This window comes from Topomyia yanbarensis, chromosome 3, assembly GCF_030247195.1.
Source record: "Topomyia yanbarensis strain Yona2022 chromosome 3, ASM3024719v1, whole genome shotgun sequence".
In the NCBI taxonomy this organism is placed as follows: Eukaryota; Metazoa; Arthropoda; class Insecta; order Diptera; family Culicidae; genus Topomyia; species Topomyia yanbarensis.
In genome coordinates this window covers 24,375,014-24,399,144 of record NC_080672.1, presented here as the reverse complement: position 1 = coordinate 24,399,144, position 24,131 = coordinate 24,375,014, and the positions used below count along the sequence as shown (strand labels likewise).

General features: G+C 39.3%; 1 protein-coding gene across 2 annotated transcripts; it reads left to right on the top strand.

Annotated features, from left to right (window-relative positions):
• The first annotated feature begins 316 nt into the window (after nucleotides 1-316).
• Nucleotides 317-23,649, top strand: LOC131689994 (zinc finger protein 135-like). 2 transcript variants are annotated; one of them, XM_058975425.1, is made up of 5 exons: nucleotides 317-833; nucleotides 10,265-10,546; nucleotides 22,140-22,224; nucleotides 22,295-23,088; nucleotides 23,151-23,649. In XM_058975425.1, the coding sequence occupies exons 1-5, from the start codon at nucleotides 817-819 to the stop codon at nucleotides 23,461-23,463; spliced, it is 1,491 nt and encodes a 496-aa protein (XP_058831408.1). In that variant the 5' UTR covers nucleotides 317-816; the 3' UTR covers nucleotides 23,464-23,649. The 2 variants fall into 2 exon arrangements, with proteins under 2 accessions (XP_058831408.1, XP_058831409.1); XM_058975426.1 differs by lacking the exons at nucleotides 317-833; nucleotides 10,265-10,546 and adding an exon at nucleotides 21,997-22,074.
• Nucleotides 23,650-24,131: the final 482 nt, after the last annotated feature.

The following is a 24,131-nucleotide window of genomic DNA, read 5'->3' as shown; positions in this document are numbered from 1 at the left end:
CATACTTCGCCGGTGCAGTATGCGTATGCGCACGTCGTCGTCTACCGAGGGTATCCTGACGGTGGTGTGTATACATAGATGAGAGGCACATCCTTAGGATACTGCACCGCTTCAGCACAGATCACGTAGCAGCGGGAAAAAAATACACAACAGCATCAACGTATTAAAACTTGTTCATAATCCGCTTCTCGGCAATGCTACACCCTTCCCGCCTCGCACCGTACGTACGTATCCTTTGGTTCCTGCTTGTACCCAGTACAGGGACGAAAGGTAACCAAAATCACTGTCATGCAATATCATTTCTCGTTGTGCCGTCGCGTCGATCGGACGTCGGGTTGTGTCCAGAATTCGTTTCCTAATGGAAAGTAGTTCTTGAAAAATCCTTGCTTAGAAAACTGTAAAATCTTCCCTTCTGCAAAATTCAAAAGTAGAAAAATCAGTGAACCACAACACGTGAAGAAAACTTTCAAGTGAAAAAGGCCATTAAGAAGTTTAATTGATTGCATTGTCAACACGAGCGAAGATTTCCCCCTGCAATCGTTCGGAAACAGGAAAACCTATCAAAGAATTAGCAACAATAATAATAGAGACATCAAACGAATTGCAGTTGCTGGAAGATTGTCGTTTTCGAAGAGTGGTAGAAACCAAAAAAATAACACAAAAACCGCACCCTCTCGAGAGTGACGGAAGTGACGAAGAAATTAAGGGATTTCCTATAGCGCCTGCAGGGGTCAGTGATAGATATATATCCGAGTGAGTGTCGCATTAGATTTCAACCCGGGACAGTCGGCCAGGCGCAGGTATAACGGCAGTACAATGACGGACTGGGACATGTAAGTAGATTATTGTTTATTTTGATTTCCGCCGCGGTGTTGTATCAATTAAGTGAAGTGTGTGATTTCTGTTTGGATTAGGGAGTCGGTAGGTAAACATAGTTCGGTGAAACGGCGGAGAACGCTTCGGAATGGGCAGATGCTATCTTGTCTAGTTGTAGAACTATTTGCTACTTTGTGGACAAACGAAGAGTGTGTTGTTAAAATCGGGCTTGCTTTATATGCTGTATAAAATCTTAAAGATAAAGTTGGATCTTATTGTTTATCTCGTCAGTAACTGATATCAACTTGGCACCAGTTATACGATAAAGGTAAACTGGCACCGGTTAAATACTAAATCTAAACAGTCACTCAACTCATGTAAACGCTATAGTAATTTATGCTCTAACGAGTAAACGGATTCATTTTTTTCTGTTCATGAATTTATGAACGGATTTTTTTTCCGTGTAGGAATCAGCCAGTTGCTGTAGCATGCACATAAATGGTGTGGCTGTTTAGATTTAGTGTCTAACCGGTGCCAATTTTGGCACATGTTTGGATTTGTCGTCTAACTGGCCCCAAGATGATTCCAGTTACTGACAAGATGGGTTCAAAATATCAGCCCTAATGTAAACATAGGTTTAATCATTTTTCGCCCTTTACGACTAAATTTTGCATCATAAGAATGATGCACTTCAATGTATCGAATGTTGCTCAACTTTTGAATCTCGGATAATAGGTTGTGTTCGACTATACGGTAATATTTGTATTCAAAAACTAACAATTTTATCTTCATCTAACTTTTCGCTCCATTTAGAACAATTTTGTTATAATTATAGTTTTTGCTCTAAGTTTGTTGTTATGTCAAATTGCTATCCAGTTTGTTTAAAACTGCTGAGTTAAACGAATTCATAGAAAGAAGCGACCCGTCGTTTTGATCCCAAACAACTAACATTACCACGATCAAAAAGATGATCCTGCAAAACCTAATGACAATCGATTGTTGCATAATTACTGGCTTTTTGAAAAAGGTTCACGAACGAACCGAAACATAATATGAAGACAAAATAGTTTGTTTATGATTGCCAATAACTACCTAGCCAAACTTACCTTAACAATTCGTCTAACCGTAATATCCTTCGACGTATCAAGAACCGCACTCTATTTGACTCGGTCCATGGATGATTGTCGTCAGCCTCACAGAGTATGAAAACCCGTCAGATTCCCTCCAACTTTGTCCATCCTAATTTTCGCTGTGCGAACAATGAGTGTTGTTGCAATTCTGGATCATACGCCATCTTTACATTCCAGTATAGTCCTGGTTTCGTTGTCATAGAGGATAACCGATTTGTAGCGTTTTGTAGCTGGTAAACGTCATGCGGTAACGTACTTTGTTCGACCGACGGGATTTTCAAGGTCCAAAGCAGTGCCGGCTACAAGATTACAATACTCTCGATGAGAACGGGATTTATACATTTATTTTTTTACTTTTCTAACGACATTCAATAAGCTAGAGATTACTAGGTAGCGAAAGTTATGAAAGTTTTGGAGCAAGAATGTGAAATGTCATTAGAACCAGACTTAAAATCTTACAGGGTAATCTTTTGTCTTCTGTTGGCAGGAGTCGAGCATAGGCAGCATAACTACGAATCACTCAAGTCTACCAACAGAAGACAAAAGATTAGCCTCACTTGAGTACTATGGCTCTAAAATTTGCATAACTTTTCCTACCCATTAAGCTGTAGCTATTTAAATGTCGTTAAAACATAAAAAAAGATTTTTTTATTTATTTATTTATTTCGTCAAACATTTTACATGATTTTACAATGTTTACTTACATGCTATTATTTCTACGGTTGAAAGATAACATTAATTTATCTCTGGCGTATTATTCGATTAACCGGGCCGTTTTTACATAATTTGTTTGGAGCTTTTAAAAAAATTTATGAGTTCCTAAATGACGGCACTACACATAAAATTTTATTTGCGAAAGTACATAATGATACAGATTGTACGCGTTGGGAAATAATGTCGATAGTAAGTAACTTTTTTATTTATTTACACATTAGTCCGAGCAAGAATATCTGGGCAGTCAATATTGTTACACAACATATTCTTTGCAAGAATGTGCGGCTGAACTCCAACGTCGGTAACTCAAGCAGCATGCATCTATCTTTGTAAGGGTGTAGATGGGCAGGGTAATTCCACGGCAAATTTCTTAGAGCATATCACACGAAACATCCTCGCACGCGTTCTAACCGGTTTATTTGGACGTTGTGATGTGGAGCCCACACTTGCACAGCATACTCCAAAATGCTTCGCACCAATCCGCAATATAGAGATTTTAGTGCGTACAAATCGTCAAAGCCAGCGGTATTTCGCTTCAGGAAACAAAGTGTTGCGAATGCCTTCGCCGTCGTTGCGGTGATGTGATCCGAGAAGCTAAGCTTTCTATCAAAAAGCACTCCCAAGTCACGAATGGAGTCCACTCTTTCGATGATGCGGCCTTGGAGCAAGTACTCATAATGAGATAGAGAGGATGATCGCCTGAAGCTTATCATTTTACATTTGTCAACGTTTACCTGCATACCATTCAACAGGCACCATTTTTCAATGTTGTCTTGAAGTGCAGCAGAGTCAAGTCCAGAAGCAATGGAACGAAACATCTTTAAATCGTCGGTGAAGAGTAGTTTTCCAGATTTGATACGAGTGCCAATGTCGTTTATAAATAAAATAAAACTTAGCGGCCCTAGGTGGCTTCCTTGAGGGACTCCGGTTGGCATGTCGAGCAAGATAGAACGTGTTGAACCAATTCCAACGAAAGCACTCCGACTAGACAGATATGATTACAACCATGCAGTTAACCACAGAGGAAATCCTAGTCTTTGCAGTTTGAAAAGAGCAATGTTGTGAGGTACTTTATCGAATGCTTTTGAGAAGTCAAAATATATTGCATCGGTTTGTTGACGCTTCTCAATAGAGGAGACCAAGATGCTAGTGTACATAATCAAATTTGAAGTTGTAGAACGTTGCTTCACAAATCCATGCTGACATTCGTCGATGATGTGAGAAGCAGCAGTACATCTCATTTTTCAAGGACTTTAGCAAAACAGTTCAAAAGTGAGATTCCTCTGTAATTCTCAACATTATGAATGTCCCCAGCCTCGGGAAGACGCTTTCAGTGATTGAGCGGTTAAAAATAATGCTAACTGGCAATGACAATGATCGTGCACATCCTTTTATGAATATCGGAGGCAAACAATCCGGGCCTGGTCCTTTCGATAGGTCGAGACTGGAAAAAGCTTTCAACACGTCTGCTTCAGTCATATTTAAGCAAGAAAGACTGATATTGTATGATGGTAATGTGTTTATATACTCTTGTGACGGAGAGATAGCTGGGTTGGTGAATACTCTACGAAAATGTTCTGCCAAAAGGTTTACGGACTCGGCTGTGGATTGCGCACTGGCATCTCCAAGATAAACATTTACTGGAATGCCACAAACGCGTTTTCTGCTGTTCACAAACTTCCAGAACGTCGAGGGGTTGTTTCGAAGGTTGCTTTGGACGTGACTTATATACTCGCCGAATGCACTATTCCGAGCTGTTTCGTATTGAAGTTCGGTTCGGCAAAGAACAGCTTTGTTTTCGTCAGTCTTGTGACGAAAGTATCGCTTTCGTTGTTTTTATTGCAAAAGTTTGTGATATCAGAGAAAAAATTACAGTTGATTTGGACGTTTGTCAAATTGGTTTGGTCCGGTGTGCAGAGGAAGAATGCACTTCTGCCCAGTCCGATCACTAGTTTGGTCTGGGCGTTGCTACCGGCCTATCTGGGCGATCATGTCACCGATAATGAGCTTAACATCCCGCCGCGGGCAGCTGTCTTAGACATGGTCCAGCTGCGCGTAAAATGCCTCTTTCTCGTCCTCGGGTCCTACTTCGTGTGGGCAGTGAACGTTGTTGATGCTGTAGTTGAAGAAACAAGACTTCCTCTCGCTGATTGCCTGCCATTTGATCACGTGTTGGCACATCATGTCCAGCATTATTAAAGTCGGTTCCCTGCTCGTTCGTTGTGCCGCCGCACAGAGGAGTAACTGAGGTCAAATCCTGGCCAAAATTATTTTTTACTGCTATTGCTTTGACCTTATTATGAACAAAAAATAGACAATAACTAGTTTTTGGAGCAATTTCACATCTATTCACCTACCAGTGCAGAGGTCAATTTTTTTATATCCTTTCGAATACTAGTAATTTCGAGGTGATCTTTGTTAATGAATTTTTTTCCAGTTGCACAAATAGTTGATCAGTGGAAAAGGGTGAAGAAAAGGGACGCCTGTGCATATTTTCATAGAGATACATTTTGAAAAACAAGGCATTTGGCCATACAGTATTTCGGTGTACCTCAAATTAATAAAAAATTTAATATTTCCAAATCGCTTGGAATTTGTGGATCGGACAAGTCCGGAAGACTTTGAATGTTGTTTTTTGGTTTAGCAACTTTGCCGGATCTCGCCGTATAATGTAACTTTTTCATCATTCAAGTTTGGAATAAAATGTTTAAAAATGTTATTTTTAAAGTTGGTGCAATGCACAGCAACACTACTATTTTCAGTTGGTTTTAGCCTAAAGCTATGCAAATGGCTGTGTTCTACTACGTTTGTAATAATATTGTCTTACTTAATACAGCCATCATTACTAGAAAGCGATATTGCTGGATATACAAATAAAATTAATAAAAAAAATCTTAAAATATCTATGCAAAAAATCTTCAACAATTTTTAAAGTACTCCAAATTTTGCGTAATAGAGCGTAACCGATCTAATGAACGTTTTGTAACTGGTAAACATCATGCGGTAGCGTACTTTGTTCGACTGACGGAATTTTCAAAGCCCAAAGCAGTGCCAGCTGCAAGATTACGATACTCTCGATGAGAGACGTAATTTATCCAAAAAGTTGAACAGACTTCCGAAAAATTGATCCACTCATGTCAATCCTCGCTCTTTTTATTACACCTTCCAAAGCGATACTGACAGGAGACAAGAAGTTTTTAACAATTTTTGAAATACTCCAAATTTTGCCACGTTATTCAGCATGTTTTTAGGTAAGTAAAAAAAAGTATAACGAAATAGAAAATCGAAAAAAAAAATATTTTGGTTACTGGTCAGGAATTTGTTCTAGTTACTCCTCTGTGCGCCGCTTTGGTCGATTGTGCTTTTCAAAACCTTTTGTTCCGTCAAACAAAATTTTTGTAATGCTACAACCCCGAGCTTGCAGTGTATTCTGCATAACATGGTATAAATGCAAAAACTTAGGTGTAGCAGTGAGTGGATGAATGTGACTGTATGTTCTGCTTTGTGTATCATCGCGAAAGGTTAGAGTATTAGTATGTTAATGTGTTCGATCGCGTGGGTATTTGTATATCGCGTGTGCTAGCGTGTATAAATTTGATTTTATAACCGTGTGGCCATTCGCATATTCGCGTGCGTTCTGGAATATTCGCTCGGACCGTAAATCTGATACTCAGTTTTCAGTGTACGGTTCACTGTATTATCCTGGATTTTCGCGTTCAGTTCGCCCGCCAGAAGTGGATCCTTCTTCATGCGGTTATCTAGGCATCGCCATCTTCGCAGTACCATCGCTGCACTATCCGGAAATCGGACCGAATCGTACTTCCATAGAAACCCGGATTCGAAACGACTGTCTACAGGCCGAGTGAGTGATTCCAGCATTGACTGTGCTCGTTGGTCCTCGTGTGACAGAAGTAGGGCAAAATAACCTTCGACGAGTTCGTGAAGATCTTCACCGGTCTCTCTGTTGCACTGGCAAATCTGCAGCGCATGATAGTTTACGTAATGCCCAGCATTCTTCTCTCGCACACAACTGCCGAAAACAATCCAGCCGAGCCGTGTTTTGATTGCAATCGGCTCATTTGACTGTCCTTCGCGACTCTTCATTGCATATCCGAGAGTGGCATTATCCAAGCCGATTAGGATTCGCGGATTGGCCTCGTTATACGACTCAATCGGTAGTCTCATGAGGTGCTGGTATCTCTGTTGAAACTCCGCGGTAAGGAGAGTCTGTGGTCGAATCTGTAAATTTCTGATCGTTCGTACACTGGAGAGATCATACCTCTTGATCGGGTTCGTTACACTGGAGATTTGAAGACTAACGTTTTGTGATCTGTTTTCGATCTTGTTGGTTTAGCCTGTCCACTTCAGGCACAGTGGATTCTTTGGTCCCCTTAACCCGAGCTCGTCTGCTAAACTCTGTTCTAGAAGCGTGAGTTCTGAGCCGTCGTCCAGGAATGCGTAGGTTCGAATTGCCTTCGATGGGCCGTATAAAATGACCGGAAATACTCTGAATAAGATATCCGACTGCACTTGGTGCACGTTGCAACCTTTCTTGTAAACAGCGGCTGCTGTAGGAGATTCACCAGATCGAGGGTCAAATAAATCTCCTTATTTAGGACTGGGATAGCATAAGGGTTAGTGCATTGGGCCGGAGTCTCAAAGGTTGCGAGTTCGAGTCTCGCCTCTGGGGGGAATTTTTTCACATGATTGCTTAACTTCACTCACCATTTCCGATCGTTTTTCCCCGTTGGATACCACCAGTCCTAAATAAGGTATTGGCACTTAAGTCAAAAGACAAAAAATTTGAATTAAATAAATCTCCGTTTTGAGCAAGGGTAATAAATTACAAGCGAGTTTTTATTATCCTTTAGAGTGGAATATGCCAAATTTACTTTTAAGTTTGTTTATTTTAAATACAATTTTTGGTGAAACTGGTTGGCAATTATTTCAAATTATTTTAAGCTAAATTCGCAACATCTTTTTTATTGTTCAATTCTCCAACGTGTTTAAATAGATGAAACTTTTTGCTCATTGATAACAATTTTATCAGTTTTAAAGGATCTCAGAATCTATTATTCTGGTTGGACACAAATTATACAAATTTTGGTTACTCGAATTTTACAGTATATTGAAATACTTTGTATAATAAGAATTAAAATCTATTTAAAAATAAGGATGTTTCCAGAATTAGTTTAAACAAACATTTGATGGAAAAACATTGACATGAATAGCTTAATGTGGGTGTATATGCAGGTTATCAAAGTCACCCCGGAATACGAATACGGATTTCAACTAGCAATCATTTTTGGAAAAATAGCTGTAAGCAGACAATTTTACTATGCTATATTTCACCCTAAGGAGGAAAATTTGGTAAAAACCAAAATTTCTCACTAGGATGAAAATTTGTTGGTAAAAACCAGTCTTTGTACAGGAGGGCACAAATCCTTATTTCATACTATGTTGCGTTTCGGCTTCGCCTCATCAGAAACCGACACTAACACATTGTCGGAATAGATTAGCGCCGGCTTGACGCAAATCCCTTAAAACTAAAACACACTAGTGAGAAATTTTGGTTTTTACCAAATTTTCCTCCTTAGGGTGAAATATAGCATAGTGCTTTCGCATAGGCCTGCTAAGCCAAGACAAGTTTCGGCTTCACTTGTGTCTCATCGGCATAAACAGAACTTCTGCTCGAACGGGACATCACGTTTGATCAGTCGTTTGATTGAAACACAAAGTGTGTTTTAGTTTTAAGGGATTTGCGTCAAGCCGGCGCTAATCTATTCCGACAATGTGTTAGTGTCGGTTTCTGATGAGGCGAAGCCGAAACGCAACATAGTATGAGACAATTTTAGATAAAACCATCCAATCTTGTTCTCCATACATCAGTACATGGTTTAAAAATATTGAACTTGAAAAAATGTGTTGCGTCTAAAAATATGTCACCCCGGTTTATGGTACTCGACATCGTAGGTGATAAAAGGTTCATTTAATCACAGGAGCATTTTTACGTTTGCGAGATCACCAATGTTAGTTTGTATAGGTGATCGCAATCGCATGCGTGTGTGGTCATGTTGTATTATTGCACAGAGCTTGAGCGTTTGTATGTTAACGTTAATCGCGTGTACATAACGTCACGTGTATAAATCCGTACGCGTAACCGTGCGCTTGCATATTTGCATGGAGTTTTTAATGTACGCGCGATCTACGACTTTGAGTGCATGGTTCTAGAAGGAAGTGGGATCCCAATATCACTGAGTATCTGGTCATAGCGCCCTGAGTTTTTGGAGACGAGACTGAAGGCCCCCGGATATGATCATGTAAGAACGGGCGTTGATATACTTGATACCGCGTTGAAAAATTCGAATGTGCTAAATACATTGATAGACTCATCCCAAGTAGCATTTCTAGTTTTATAGTACACTACAAGTGCATTCTAAGTTTTAAGACGGGCTTCAAGAGTGCCATAAAACCTCAATTGTTACTAGGGATTACTCATTGGAGAGTTTTATGACCGCGATTGCATGTTCGTCTGCGTGGCAGAGTTGTATTATCGCAAAGGACGCAAAAGATTTTAGGTTAACGTGTTTGATCACGTGGATGTGTTTAATCTCACTGATACTATCGTGTGAATAACATCGCGTGCTTGGTTTCGCTTATATAACCGTGTAGCTGTTTGCACATTCGCTTGGGCTTTTGGTTGTTCGCACGGGCCGTCGTTCTGAGAAAGCGAGTTCCCCATTCTTACTGTAGACTCCAGTTATAACACGCTGAAACTTATTATCTGGTCTAAACAGGTTTTCGTATTACAGTGTGTGGGCGACCGTGTTTATAAATTCGTAAGCGCTAACATGACTTAATTATCGAGAAGATTTCATGATTGCGAGATTTGTATTATCGTGAAAAGTTCGATCATTTGTATGTTATTGTGCATATTCTTTTTTATCGTTTTTTTTTGTATTTCAAAGAGGAATATTGTTTATCTATTTGTATAACAACATAATCTGTTTGCACTTAATTATGTTTGCCCAATTGGACTGTTCCACTATTCACCAGGATGACTGTTTTCAGTCTCGTGCGGTCGAAAACTATCGAGGAACAGAGAATTAGAAACTGAAGAGAAACGGAAAGTGGGTTGGAACTCATATATAATGGTCAGATACTGGAAGAAACTTCTAGTAGCATTTTTTCGTAAATAAATCCAATTCCAAGATATACTCGATTGCAAGTGTACCGATTCTAACGTGCGCTAGCTTTCATATACATTGGCGGGAAACTGTGAAATACTCCTGTTTGAGGGCAGTGAAAACTAAAATAAACCCCTATTTTCACTCTACCGTTTGATACAATGCGTTGAACAGAGAAAGAGAGAGTGAACAGAGACCACACTAACTAGTTCTGGATAGAGTGACAGTAGCGATAAGATGAAAATGGCCTCTACGACCTATATAATATGCGGGAAAATCCTAAAATATAAAATCAAACACCTTGATCCGTACACCAAAAGAATCACAAAAATTGTGCCTTCATACTGACCTAATTTCCAATCGGCCTAAATTCACCGACTAGCTCACATTTGCCTACCTGTTCACTTTGTTTTACAGCTTCAACCTGGACATCGACGAGAATGCCCTGAGCTGCAGCATCCAATCCATCATATCAGAGGAATCCATATTCAGCACGTTACTACAGTCAAGCAATGAGGAAACATTGTTTCCATCGTCGACGTCGCCGCCGCCACCGTCGTCGTTGGATTTGGACTATGCCACCTTATGCCCGCCATCGCCAGCATTGATGCTGGAGTTGGAGTCAATCCTTCAACAGTCGCTACTACCGCCGCCGCCGCCGCCACCATCACCACCGGCGCTGCAACCATACAAGTGCACGTAAGTTTTTGCGACCGGCTTTAGTTAGGCTCAAACAGTTCTATAGTTGCGAATGTTTAGTTTGTTGTTACCGCACAAAGGATTAGGAAATTACTTACAAACGATTTGAGGTTGATAAATATACCATTAATGTCGGTCTTTGTTTGGGGTTTGATGATTATTTACTTTGCAACCGATTGGAGAGGTTCGTAAAAGGAGAAGTGATTCCGAATAATGCTGGTAGTTTAAAGCTTCATAACACCGACGGAGAAAATGTATTGAATGAATATTATAATAATTTTCTTGATCAAATAGCACCATAAACACTAGTCTTGCCCAACACATCCATAGTGCGCTACTCTGAAACTGAAACAATGGAGAATCGATTCCCTAAGTAAAGTTTCTTCTACGGTTCATTAAAATTTAAATCGATGCTGTATAAAGGAGCAAACAAACTTTGATTGGAAACGAACTCAGCCTAAAGGAAGAAGTTTTGCGTTTGAAGAAAAAGTCATTTATAGACTTTCTGGAACGAAACCATTTTGTGCAGCTGGACTTTGGTAAACATAAAACAATAGAGGCTACGTTTGCTTTTCAGAATAAGATTGGCCTGTGAGTTTTGTTTGAGTTTACTTGAATCATTTTTTAAGATGGTAAGTTCCTTCCTGTTCTGCACTTTACGTTTAACAATTCTGTTAAATAAGGTATTACGAGGTTTCAAACAATTTCTGCGTTTGTTTGTAGAGCAGAAAATCGATACTTCTTTGATAGATGAAGGATTTGAAAGAAGATAGTGCACTGTTTCGAAACAAGAAGCAATAGTTTTCGTTTCAAAAACAAATATTTAGACTGTTAGCTACGCCGAAATCGTATCCCGCGAAATGAAATCATAAAACATATTTTTGTTATAAATCCAATCGCGGTTTTAATCCCTATAGGTATGCGCTTCTAATTAATTAGCAATCCAATCTAGGCATCTATGTTTTGACAACAAACCTCCCGAAACGCGACCCATGTTGCTAATTTTTCATTCGGCAAACAAAAACCCACAAGCAACCCGCAGCAACTCGTATGTTCGTTCCACACCGTAACCAATCTAATAATAAATAAATGTTTAACCTTGCGGAATTATTATTATTGTTACGATTCGCAGCGGCATGTTTGAGTACACACGGGAAAACCCCTTTCGGTGCAGCGTACATAATAAGCGGGAAAACTGCGTTCAAACAGTAAATGGCGCGACCCGCGATTCGGCACGGTTTCCACACCGGAACAGCCGTCTATGTCTGATAAGCCGCTAACAAGGAAAATTAGTCCGATGGCGGAGTGTAAACAATCATGCGGTTAGGCGATTCTCCGCTCTACACCCGACGATGGAAACGTTTATTTAGGACTACATCTGGGGATAATGGAAAAAAAAAGAAAAAAAAACCTTTTTTCCCGAACCGAGTGGAAGAACTCGCGGAAAAGTTTTGCAATCTTTCCCAATCCACTTCCTGCGGAATGGTTGTTATTTCATTATCTTTCAATTTAGCGAGAAATTTGTATTTATGTTGCTAGCACAGTCAATAGGCTTCGCAATGGAAGCAATGGGAAGGAGGAACGAATATTAAGTTATTAACGGCGGAGAAAAGAAAGCTGCAAAAGCACAGGATATTTCATGCTCAATTGCGAACTAAAAAGAAGTAAATTTTAATTACAAGTCTGAGCGGTCTTTTGTTGGTTTCCGGCTTTGTAGCAATTTTAAGAAAATTTGCACCTTGAAAATTAATTGTTTTTGTTTCAAGGTTCATAACGAATTTTTACATAGATATTTTGTTACAATTCGAATAACTTTGTAACTAATATCGATTTGTCTTATTCCATACCTATTTTTTTTCCTGAGTAGGGGAGAGTGGAGATCAGTCCGGGAACAACTTGACAGGTAGTGCTTGTTTCATATATGTACCACTGATATACCTGGTATACCTCCTCCATATGAGTACCATGAACAACGAAACGAAATATTTTCAAGAGAAAAGCGTGTTTCGTTACTTGTGTTATGAACGCCACCAAAGCAGCTAGAACAGCATTTAGAAATAACATATTCCAAAATGTGGATAAAGAATAAATTTACAACTAACTGAAAAAAAAGTCAACAAAGTTTCATAAATTTAGCTGGAGAACGCTGTTTTTAGAAACCGACACTTCCTAAAATGTTTAGGTTTTCATGTTGCGAGACTAGTGTAATAGGTAAATCATACATGCTTTTTTCTCGAGGACTATAAATGAAAAACATTTTGGCCAATGAATGTAAATCAGCCAGCTTTACAATTCGTGAGCCTATGTCAACATGTTTCAAATTAATTGAGAACGTCAAGAAATCTAGTTTTTTTCATCGGGAATATAAACAAGATATATAAGATTTTCTATACATCTAGCAAAAGTGATTCTAGACAGAATTTGTGTGCATTTACCAAAACTTTTGCTAACAAAATGGTAGTACCCGATTTTAGCAAGAATGCTGCCAGGAATGTGCAATTTTGTCGACTTTCAATCTAATAGAAACCAGCTTCTGGACCTCTACCGGAGGATCTAATGTCTTTTAGTTCGGTCTAAAGATTTTCGGATTTGAAGCCAGTATATGTGGAAGTGGCTCAAAGTTGAATGTTATCTTCCTGTGTTTCCGAAAATCTATCTGTTTTATTTTGGATTTTTTAGATAAAAAATGGATTCTATGTTTCTGTTTAGGTATGGTGGAACGAGGACAGCTTCTAATATGAACAGCGAAAATGCGGAAATATTTAGTGAGATGGGGGGCCATTTTTAAATGTTGCTCCATTCGAGCCGCCACTGACTAATCCATGTGCAGTTGTGTTAGTGCGAGATTGAGGTTAAATCGTGTGGAATTTGTGCCAAATGAGGTTAAATCAGATGGCGAATTGCAAATTGTATGTTGTCTATACACAATTCAACTGTGTTGGTGTCCTAGACGTTAAATAAGTCAATGACATCACCAAATCACCACAAAATTTGCTTATGAATCCAATATATGGGAACTGTCAAGTTGTCGCCAGGCTGGTGAAGATAGGAGAACCACTATTACGTCCAACCCAGGGACAACTTGACAGATAGTGCTTGTTTCATATATGTATCAACGATTTGATTGTGGCGCTAATATGCCTTCTCTGTACGAGTACCACGAACAACGAAACGAAAAAGTTTCAAGAGAAAAGCGTGTTTCATCACGTGTGTTATGAACACCATCAATGCGGCTAGAACGATATTTAGAAAAAGCGTATTCCAAAATGTGTATAAAGAAAACTATTAATAGAGAATAAATTTATCCCTAACCGGAAACCGTCAGCAAAGTTACACAAATCTTATTATAAATTTCACTGGAAGTTGTTGTTTTTAGCAACCGGCTCTTTTCCTTACTAAAAATGCTTTGGTTTTCTTATTGTGTAAAGTTTGTAATCGGTAAATCATTGGTCCTTTTTCCTCGAGAAATAAAAATGAAACATTTTGGCCAATGAAAGTAAATCACCAAGGTTAACAATTCGTGAACCTAAGACATCTTGTTTCAAGTTCATTAAGAACGTCAATAAATCTAGTATTATGATCGAGAAAATAAACAATATATGTATGATTTTCTACACATTTAGCACAATTGGTTTTGAGTAGAATTTGTGTGCTTTTATCAGAATCAGTTTCACCAAGAATGCTGCCAGGAAGGTACAATTTTGTTCGACTCCTTCCAGAGTTTTGTTCGACTTTTGCAATAATTCTGTTCGGAAAATATTGGGATGGTTTTGCTACGGATCCCTTCAGAATTATTCTGGCATTTTACTCGGCTCCGGTCTGATAGAAACCTAACGGAACGGCTTCTACCGAAGGATTTCATGTCTGCGGAGATGTTGATTCGATCCGGAAGATTTTCGGAAATTCCAATATAGGTGGAAGTGGCTTGATTTTAAAAATCATCTTCTTGTATTTCCCAAAATCTATTTATTTTATTTTGGATTTTTTAAATTCAAAACGGAATCTATGTTTCAGTTCAGGTATGGTGGAATGAATATTTTTTACAGATATGGAAAATAATAAATGGGATGCGCCTTTTTCAAATTTTGCTTCATTCGAGCCGCCATGACATCACCAAATTACTACAAAATTTGCTTATGAGTTCAATATATGGGAGCTGTCAAGGTGTCCCGGGCTGATTACGTCATATCCTGATGATTTTTTCGCCCACATTATTTTTCTTGTTAGCTCTTTCAGTAACCTAACCTCACACGCATTTGCTTTAGCGTCAAACGTTTGTTGACGCTGTCAATAATAATTTTTTGTCGTTAAAGTAGAAATATGTGAAATACTATGAACATTTATCATTTTGGATTTTATACCAGTGCATACAAATTAAATGATATTTCCCACATCCAAAACAAAAGGCAAAAGGATAAACGAATTTTTTTTTCATATGGGTCTACGTGTTTTCATATTTGAACACTTTTTTTCATTAGGTCCAATCTGCAAATGAGAGCCCTCTTTTTTCGCTTCCTCTTTCGATTATTACTGCAAAACCAAAAAACATTTTAAACATTTATCAGTATGTTTCGAAAGACCATGGTTTTTACTAGCTTATTACGCACACAGTTAAAGGGAAAGATGACCGTGTAATTCGCGGAAAATAAAGTAAACAAAGAGAGGCTCTCTTTTGTAGATTGGACCTATTGAAAAAAAAGTCTTCATTTGCCAGAAGAATGTTTCAACTATGCTCATGGGGTAGTTTATGTATCCTCACCCGTGGATATTGCACTACCCAGAAAAAATACGAATTTTTGAAAACTTAATCGGTCCACCCATAATTCGAATCCTAGTTCTACCAAGAGTCTATGCTCCGAATATGAGCCAAATCGGATAAGTCTAGTTATCTGACCAAAGTGGTCGAAATTTGTAGTGGGCTTTTAGACACTATTTATCCTTATGGAGAACAATTGTGGTAAAAATAATTCCTATATTTCCTGGGGAAGATACAGGAGTCCTTGTGTACGTTATCTGAAAAATCTTATCAAATTACCTTTGTTTGGGTCCCCGCTCATTGCTCTATCCCGGGCAATGAAAAGGCCGACTCATTAGCAAAGGTGGGCGCATTAAATGGTGACATATACGAAAGACCAATCTGCTTCAACGAATTTTTTAGTATTTGTCGTCAGAGGACACTCAACAGTTGGCAAATCTCGTGGAGCAATGGTGAACTTGGACGATGGCTACATTCCATTAACCCAAAGGTATCAACGAAGCCTTGGTTCAGGGGGATGGATGTGGGTCGAGATTTTATTCGTGTAATGTCCCGACTTATGTCCAACCACTACACTTTGGATGCGCATTTGCGGCGTATTGGGCTTGCGGAGAGTAGTCTGTGCGCTTGTGACGAGGGCTATCACGACATTGAGCACGTTGTCTGGGTATGCGCCGGGTATTTGGACGCCAGGTCTCAGTTAAAGGATTCCCTTCGGGCCCGAGGTAGACCACCCAATGTCCCAGTCCGAGATATGCTGGCAAATCGTGATTTCCCCTATATATCCCTTATTTATACTTTCATAAAAACGATAAATATCCCAATTTAGCCCCTCTCTTTTTATTTCTCGTTTTAGAAGTTTTCTCCTGCCTTGTGGGACCGATCAGCTCCAGACTGCAACTATGTAACCGCCGTCGCACTTACCACTACGGAAACTGAAGCGAGAGCGACTCGAGATCCGATGACTTTTGAAGGATTCCCCGTGGGTCCGAAGAATACCATCCGCCAATCCGACCTACTAGACTGAGGCGCTAATTTGTTTCGCTGATCTCCCGTTTGCCCGAAAGTTGCAAGTTTTGCTCTTCTCTCCCGGTCACCACCTACGCTTTCTCTCCCTGTCCTTGATACAACTGCTTCTACAGCCCCCCTCTGTATATCTTGACCAAGCATAAGTCTCCGCTAAAAAAGTTTAAATTTGTATTCTGTATTCCTAGTTTTAAGATAGTTGTAATTTTACCTCTTTGTTAAAACTATTGTCCCCCATCTTGTAAATAGAATAGTACCCCTAGTTTTAAAACACCTGTGAAATTTCTCATAAATTTTTGTTCCCCCTTTTTGTGTACCAAACTATATTGTTTGTTTTAAGATAACTGTAAATATTTCCTAAAAAACTATTACTATTGAATTCCTTGTTTTAATTTTTTTTCATAAAAAAATCTTTTGCCCCCTCTCTTGTATATAGAATCTTATTTCTAGTCCTAAGATAGCTGTAAAATTTTTCTCTTTCATAAAAAAAATATTTCAACATTGTAACCTCCTAGTTTTAAAATATCCAAAATATAAAAACAAAAGAATTTGGCACCGCCAAGCTAACGCATTTGTGCCTATCAAATAAACGAAATGAATAAAAAAAAATTGTGGTAAAATTATTTTTTTCTCCATTGAGGAGAAAATTGTTTTAAACCGACTTTGCGCGTGAAGAAGAGCACAAAACATATAACTAAATTAGTTATGGAATTTGCGTTTCGACTTCGTCTCACAATTTGTGTTCCTGAGCAAACCCCTAGTCAAGCGTGATGCTCCGTAAGAAAAGGAGCTCATTTTAAGCTGATGAAAACTAATGGAATTGAAACATTTGGTTTGGTTTTGGCTTGACTAGGGGTTTGCTCAGGAACTTAAATTGTGTCTCAGTTTTTTGGAGCTAGCGCCGGTAGTCTGGTCACTAAGTTGGTGTCGGATTCTAATGAGACGAAGTCGAAACGCAATTTCCATAACGAATTTATTTTTAGACAATTTACGTGGATAAAGCGCACTAACTTGTATTTTCGCCACTAGGTGGCAATGTGAGCATTGGTTTATCTCTAGTAAGTGAAAATAAGAAAGATACTTTATTATCTAAGGCAGCGGTTCTCAACCTCACGGACCCCTTAGAAATCACTCTGGGTTGCTGCGGACGCCCATGGATATGCATTTGATTTTGTATGCTATCAATATGTTATTTTCAGTTTATTGGGAAATAAGATCAGAAATTTCAATATGCACTCAGAAAATATATTTTTCTTCGCGGACCCCCAGCAACGGCTTCATGGGCCCCTAGGGGTCCGCGGACCCCAGGTTGAGAATCACTGATCTAAGGCAAATTGGTCGGTCGTCGGCACCTCGACGTTACTTTTGACCGAAAGCAGACATGGTCGTTCTAATAAATATTAGTTTATCAGTTTTTATAGAGTTATAAAAAGAGGTAAATCGATCGGAAAAGTAGGCGCATTGAATAATTACGAAGCGAATTCATTCTATTTAGTGGTTCAACATTGAATGCCATCTGAAATGCTCGCAATTTTTTTTGTTCCAGTTTTCAAAAAGTCTACTAAAATCAGTTTACTGCGTTTTCATGGCACATGCTGAATTCTCAACCCAATCAATATGAGTATTTTCGGAACGGGCTTGACAAGTAGATGCCAGAAATTGACTTTTGACACCAATTCGAAAACCAAGATGGTAACTTCCGGGTTTAGCGGAATTCTCTGTATCCCACACGGAAGTTCCTGAAATTATGAATAATAAACTTCGTATTTATTAAACTATTTGTGTTCCCAATAAACTTGCTCGTCCAGAATATATACATGGCGTTACTTCCGAATGTTTGGTTGGGTTACTGTTGTTGTTCCCTGAACAGGCTTAGTTGTTGTTATGATTCTTGTTCATAATATGGGAATACACAGCCGGCAGTCAAATGATGTTCATGATTTCAGGAGCTTTTTCGCGATTTTTGTGATTTCTCACCACGCTACCGTGCCGTTTTATTCATGTGTTTACTATCGGGGTTTTCTATAAGACTAGCGAGATTTATGTTCATGATTTTAGTTTTTCAGGCACGATTTTCGTATTTCTATTTACGCTATTGTGATATTTTAGTCAAAAGTAGAATAATTCTTGCTTATGTTTTCAGGATCTTAGTCACGATTTTTGATATGTTAATCGTGTCGTTTTACTTGTCGTGATATTTTAGTCACGAGTAGAGATTTATTGTTATTTATGTTAAAATTACTTTCGAATTTGACAGGTAGATTAATGTGGCTCATGTTCATGACATCAACTATTCTATCATGGTTGTATTCGTAATTTCTCTTCGCCTTATCGAGTTCTGTTATTTTTGATTGCTATCGGTTTTTTACTCGGAGTAACGTGGTAATATGAACTGGATCATAAAAGTGTGACAAATCGCGGTATCTTCTTTTGTGAACTATGTCACGAACGCGATTTGTGCTGCTCAGCGCAGTTTTCGTTTTCTGACATCACACTGAATCTTATCACATGAATAACGATTTTCGAGGTCCTAATACTTTTTTTATATCTACTGCTCGTACTTATTACTGGTCGCAAACAACTACACATTTCATGAAAAAGTGCATGAAACAAAAATGATTCCACGAATAATACTCCAAATTTTGCGAAATAATTCACGATTTCATTACCATGTTGCACGAAATTGAAAATGATTAGAGATGTCTACTAAATATCACAAGCGCGTAAAACAGATCGTAAATCATGTACTAGGAATCATGAACCAGTTCGCGAATCTACGAATAAGATTTTATGATTTCATTAACTATTTTACGAACACGAATGATAAGTCGTGACTATTATACAAGGTATCATGAACCAGTTCACGAATACATGAATATTATTTTAAGATTTTGTGACCTATTTCACAGACATGCATGGTCAGTAGAGTGACTAGAAAAAATGGCTCCTATCGGTCCACCCCTAAGTCGATTCCTAGTTCCACCAGGAGTACTTGCTCCAAATTTGAAGCAAATCAGACAAGTCTAGCTACGTGCGGGCGTAGGGACTTCGCGATCGCGTGTATCATCGCGCAGGACTCGAGCATTTGTACGTTAACTTGTTCGATCGCGTAGGCGTTTGTACCTCGCGTGTGTTAACGTGTATGTAACTTCGCGTGTATAAATGCTATTTTATAACCGTGTACCTTTCGCATATTCGCGTGTGTTCTTGAATGATCGCGTGTAGATCGTGAATACTGATACTTTTTCCACGTACGGTTCAGATGCTAGAAGAAAGTGAGTTCTTCCATATCACTAGAGTTTCCGGTCATATCGCCATGAAACGTGTTGCCTAGTGGATATGAGCTTTATTTTTGATTTGTCTAACTGAATGTATGGACCTAAGTTGCAGGACAGAGAATAGGGATTTCTAGACGTGACTGATTCATGATCGCGCGAACACGAGCGTTTGTACTTCTGAGAATGCGTTTGTGGATTTATAAGTGCTATTACGTTAACTTTAACACAGAGGTGTTACGCTATTTGCGAGATCGCGGGCGTAGGTGTGCGAGAATGATCGCAATGGGCTCAAGTGTTTGTATGTTAACGTTTTTGTCGCGTGTGCTAGCGTGTATGTAACTCCGCGTGAATAAATTATTTTCTATTACCGTGTGGCAATTCGCATGTCCATGAATGAACGCGCGCGGACCGTGAATCTGATACTTGATTTTTAGTGTATGGTTCAAATGCTTGAAGAGAGTGAGTTCTTCCATTTCACCCCAGCGTCCGGTCATGTCGCACAGTTTCGCCTAGCCGGACAAAACCTCAAAATTTTATTTTAGATTTTTCGTGATTTAACATTTTTCTCTGCTTCTTAACAGGTTGAATAGAGTCTTCTCAAAATATTAAGTCCCGAAGACGAGAGTTCAATTTTTTACAGAACTTCGAAGGTGAAATAGATGATGAATTCTGAGGAAAACTCTTTTCAAACCTAAGTTATTCAAATGAATATATCTTTTTAGTTAAGATTCCGATTGGGGTCAAACTGATTTCATTTGAAAGGTTATTCGATGGACTTATAGCTGCCATTCGATATAGACGATACAAGCCTTTCTTCTCGCTCAGACATGAAAAATAAATAATAAATCGAGCAATAGTTTAAAGTTATAATGTTCAAAATGACTGTACTTTTTTTTGAAACGGTTCGGAAAGATCGCTTGTTTTTCATTATACTTGAAAATTAGTGTACTTTCCGAAAATGAATATCTTGTTTTGCCCCTTTCTGCCCCGAGGTATGAAAAAAGGAGATTTTTCATGATACGTCTGAAGGAGACGCATGGTAGCCTTTGACTACCCAGGGTTCGCAATATAATTTATAGATGTGTCTTATCATTATCAACAGTTGAAAAAATGTGCATTCTGCTAAAAAATTCACCGCACCTAATTTTTTGAAAATGAATTTTCGGAAATAGTGCACTTTATATTCGTAAATGTTGAATTTTCGAACCACCCTAAGTGCTAAAATTTTGAGGATTTAAAAAAAACAGAAAAATAAGCATCAAATATGAATTCAGCGTCACACAATTACCCTAATGTGAGGTTTTCATCAAATTCGGGCCACTTTTGAGGTTTTGTCCGACTTTTGCATGGAAGGTGATCACTGTGTGTCGCCATGGAACGTGTTGTCTAGTGAATATGAGCCTCATTTTTTATTGGTTCGATTGAAGGCATGAGTCTAGGTTGCGTGAGCGATTCATGATCGCTCGAGTAATGGGTTGATGCTTGACACCGCGTTTGTAAATTAAAAAAACAAACGCTGTTTTAATGTTGACGAGATCGCAGGTGTATGTGTGGATGATTACAATTTTATGTTCGCGTTTGTGACCAGGTTTGTGTTATCGTGAAGGCCACGAGCGTTTGTACGTTTGGAATGGATGAGATTGTGAGTGTATAAGAGAGAATGTTCAATTTATGGTATACATGAGTAGTGGAAAAGCAAAATACTAGAAGTACAACAAAAACATACTAATGAAGTACAAGAAAAGAACACATGTAAAATGCAATCGAACTAGTTGAACTCATCTAAATGATACTTCTTTACCATTAACGACAATGGAATTCTGTAAGAATTTTTACATGCTATGCTGACCGGGAACAGATGATTCATGTGTGTCGGTAAATTAATCGCACCTTAGTGTATCCAATCCGATCTTTCCGAATAATTCGAATCGAATGCACGAATTGAACACCGGAAAAGTGCAAAATGTCTCCATTTCGGATCGTCTAGCTAGTAAACTAGCCTTCTTATTACAAAGCACCTATAGAGACTGACCAATTAAAGCTACCTTGAAACAATAAATCAAAACAAATTAATGCTAATGAAAAAGTGCTCTTCCGGTTGATATTCCTAACACCGCACTACCCCGCAAGTGATACTACAACTCAAGTAGGGCGCGATTCCGCGCCCGAAAGAGGGTCGGCATGAAAAAAGGCGTTGCCATACAAACCACCGAGTATGTCGGTAGATAGGTAAACTCTCCCTCTCGGTCTCTCCTGTTTTGTAATCGATAATGGCGAATCCCGGCATTCAAGTGTTTTCTCTCCCCTTATACAGTTTCGTTATTCGGTGTCCCCGGTGCCATGCGTTGTGCCCGGGACAACCGTTGGCAATTGTTAGCGACGGGAAATCCTACCAGTGCGGCCATTGAATTTTTCCGCTCTTTCACAAACGGGATGCTACATGCGGAGCGAACGGGTGTCACATTACGGTTTATTTCATCACTAGATTAAAGGGACGAGTCAGTACAAAATTGCGTTCTGTTTTTCATTTCAGAACCACCGAGGATGACAAGCAAAGTGAGCACGATTCGGGCAATTCCAACGGATCATCGCTGGATTCCGAGGAATCGCTGTCGGAGGTACATACATACTCGTTAAATTATATCACACCTCGGAGTGTAAAACGATTAACATTTAATTGTCCCGCAGGTAACGCCCTCAGAGGGCTCGACCAACGGCAGTGATGCTGAGAACGATGTGCCGGAGCTCAGGCCGTTCGAGTGCGCCGAATGTGGCAAAAGTTATACCCGGAAGATCTATCTGACACGGCATTACGTTCAACACAGCCGAGAGCGACCCTTCCAGTGCGAGGTGTGTGACAAGAGCTTTGCCTACGCCAGCTCACTGTCAGCGCACCGGAAGCTGCATTTAGCTAAATGTGAACATCGGTGTGACATTTGCAGTAAAACTTTTACCACGGAGGATATGCTGGCAGCTCACAAAACGGCAATTCACTTCGGTGAGCGACCGTACAAGTGTAAACTGTGCAAGAAAACATTCGTGCTGCTGCATGCCTACAAAAGTCACAAAAGGTGGCATCAGCAATTTCGACCATACAAATGTGCGGTGTGTGATAAAGAGTTTGTGAAGAAGGTCGCCTTGAAGAGTCATCTGAGGGTGCACACTGGTGAAAAACCATTCTCTTGTGATATCTGCCAGAAAAGTTTTACATTGTCTTCTACGCTATCGTCGCACAAGAAACTCCATGGTGAAAAACCCTCCCTGCAGTGCAGTATTTGTGGCAGAATTTTCACACAAGCAAGTGCCCTCTCTACGCATAAGCACTTGCACACGGAAATTCGTCCCCATAGCTGCGATCTTTGTGGAAAACGTTTCATAAGACTACATGCCATGAAGATTCACATCCGAACTCATTCTAACGAACGACCCTATCTGTGTGATCTATGTCCTAAAAGCTTTCTGGAGAAGCACGTTCTAATCAGGTAAAGTTTCATGCGTACGACGAACAACATCAACCCGTATCTACAATCTGAATCTTTTCCAGGCATCTAAAGACTCACACCAACGAGCGCCCGTACGTCTGTGACACTTGTGGTAAGTCGTTCAAGGAGAAATATGACCTCTTGCGGCACGTTCTCATCCACTCGGGATTGAGGCCGCACAAGTGTGACGTGTGTCCGAAAACCTTCGTGCAATCTAATGCACTGGCCAAACACCGTCGGCGCCATGAGCGGGAGGATGCTGCGGCGGCGATGGGGCTCGGCGGCAAAGGCAAGACAGCTAATCTAAAGAAGCTCTCCGGTCGGGCTACTAAAGCAACGGCAGCAGCAGTTACGATGGATGTTGGAGAAATCTAGTCGTTTATATGAGGTGTTATGTGATGACTTGTGGGATTTGATTTCAATGAAAATAGTTGTACGGATTGTGGAAATAAATAAAGGCACTGTTGGAAAGGACAATCCATTCAGTAATGGTTACGGCAAGAATGGTCTATTTGCTTTCCACTGAATAAAAGTCAAACCAATGTTAACTATTGTAGTTCACTACTAGCCCAGTTGGTAAGAAAGTTGTGAAATAAAATTGGTTGTTGCTGTACTTAAAGCATTCGTTGAAATATTTCTGCTTTCACTTATAGTTAGCATTTGCTGCTCCACAAAGAAACTGATAGTGTAATGCATAATAGTGTGATGCATAATAATTTTTAGAATATGGAATTCGGCAAATTTATAACTTCGGGATATGAAATAATGAGCCTCCTCCTATTATTTGTGACGAAATGAAAGAATTATCTTCTATACATGAAAACTTATGGTCTTACAACGGAATTCGCTCACATTTTGTCGCTAGATGAACTTTGCCCTTTCATGTCCAACTTTTTTCTAGCGCATATGGGTTTCCAAAATTATTTATCATTAAAACTGTTGGGGTTAAGAAATTCGAAAAATCTAATTTGAGCAAGATATGTGCTTTTCTTGCAGTTTCTTCTAGCTACTTATTTTTTACCTTTCGATACACAATTCTCCTA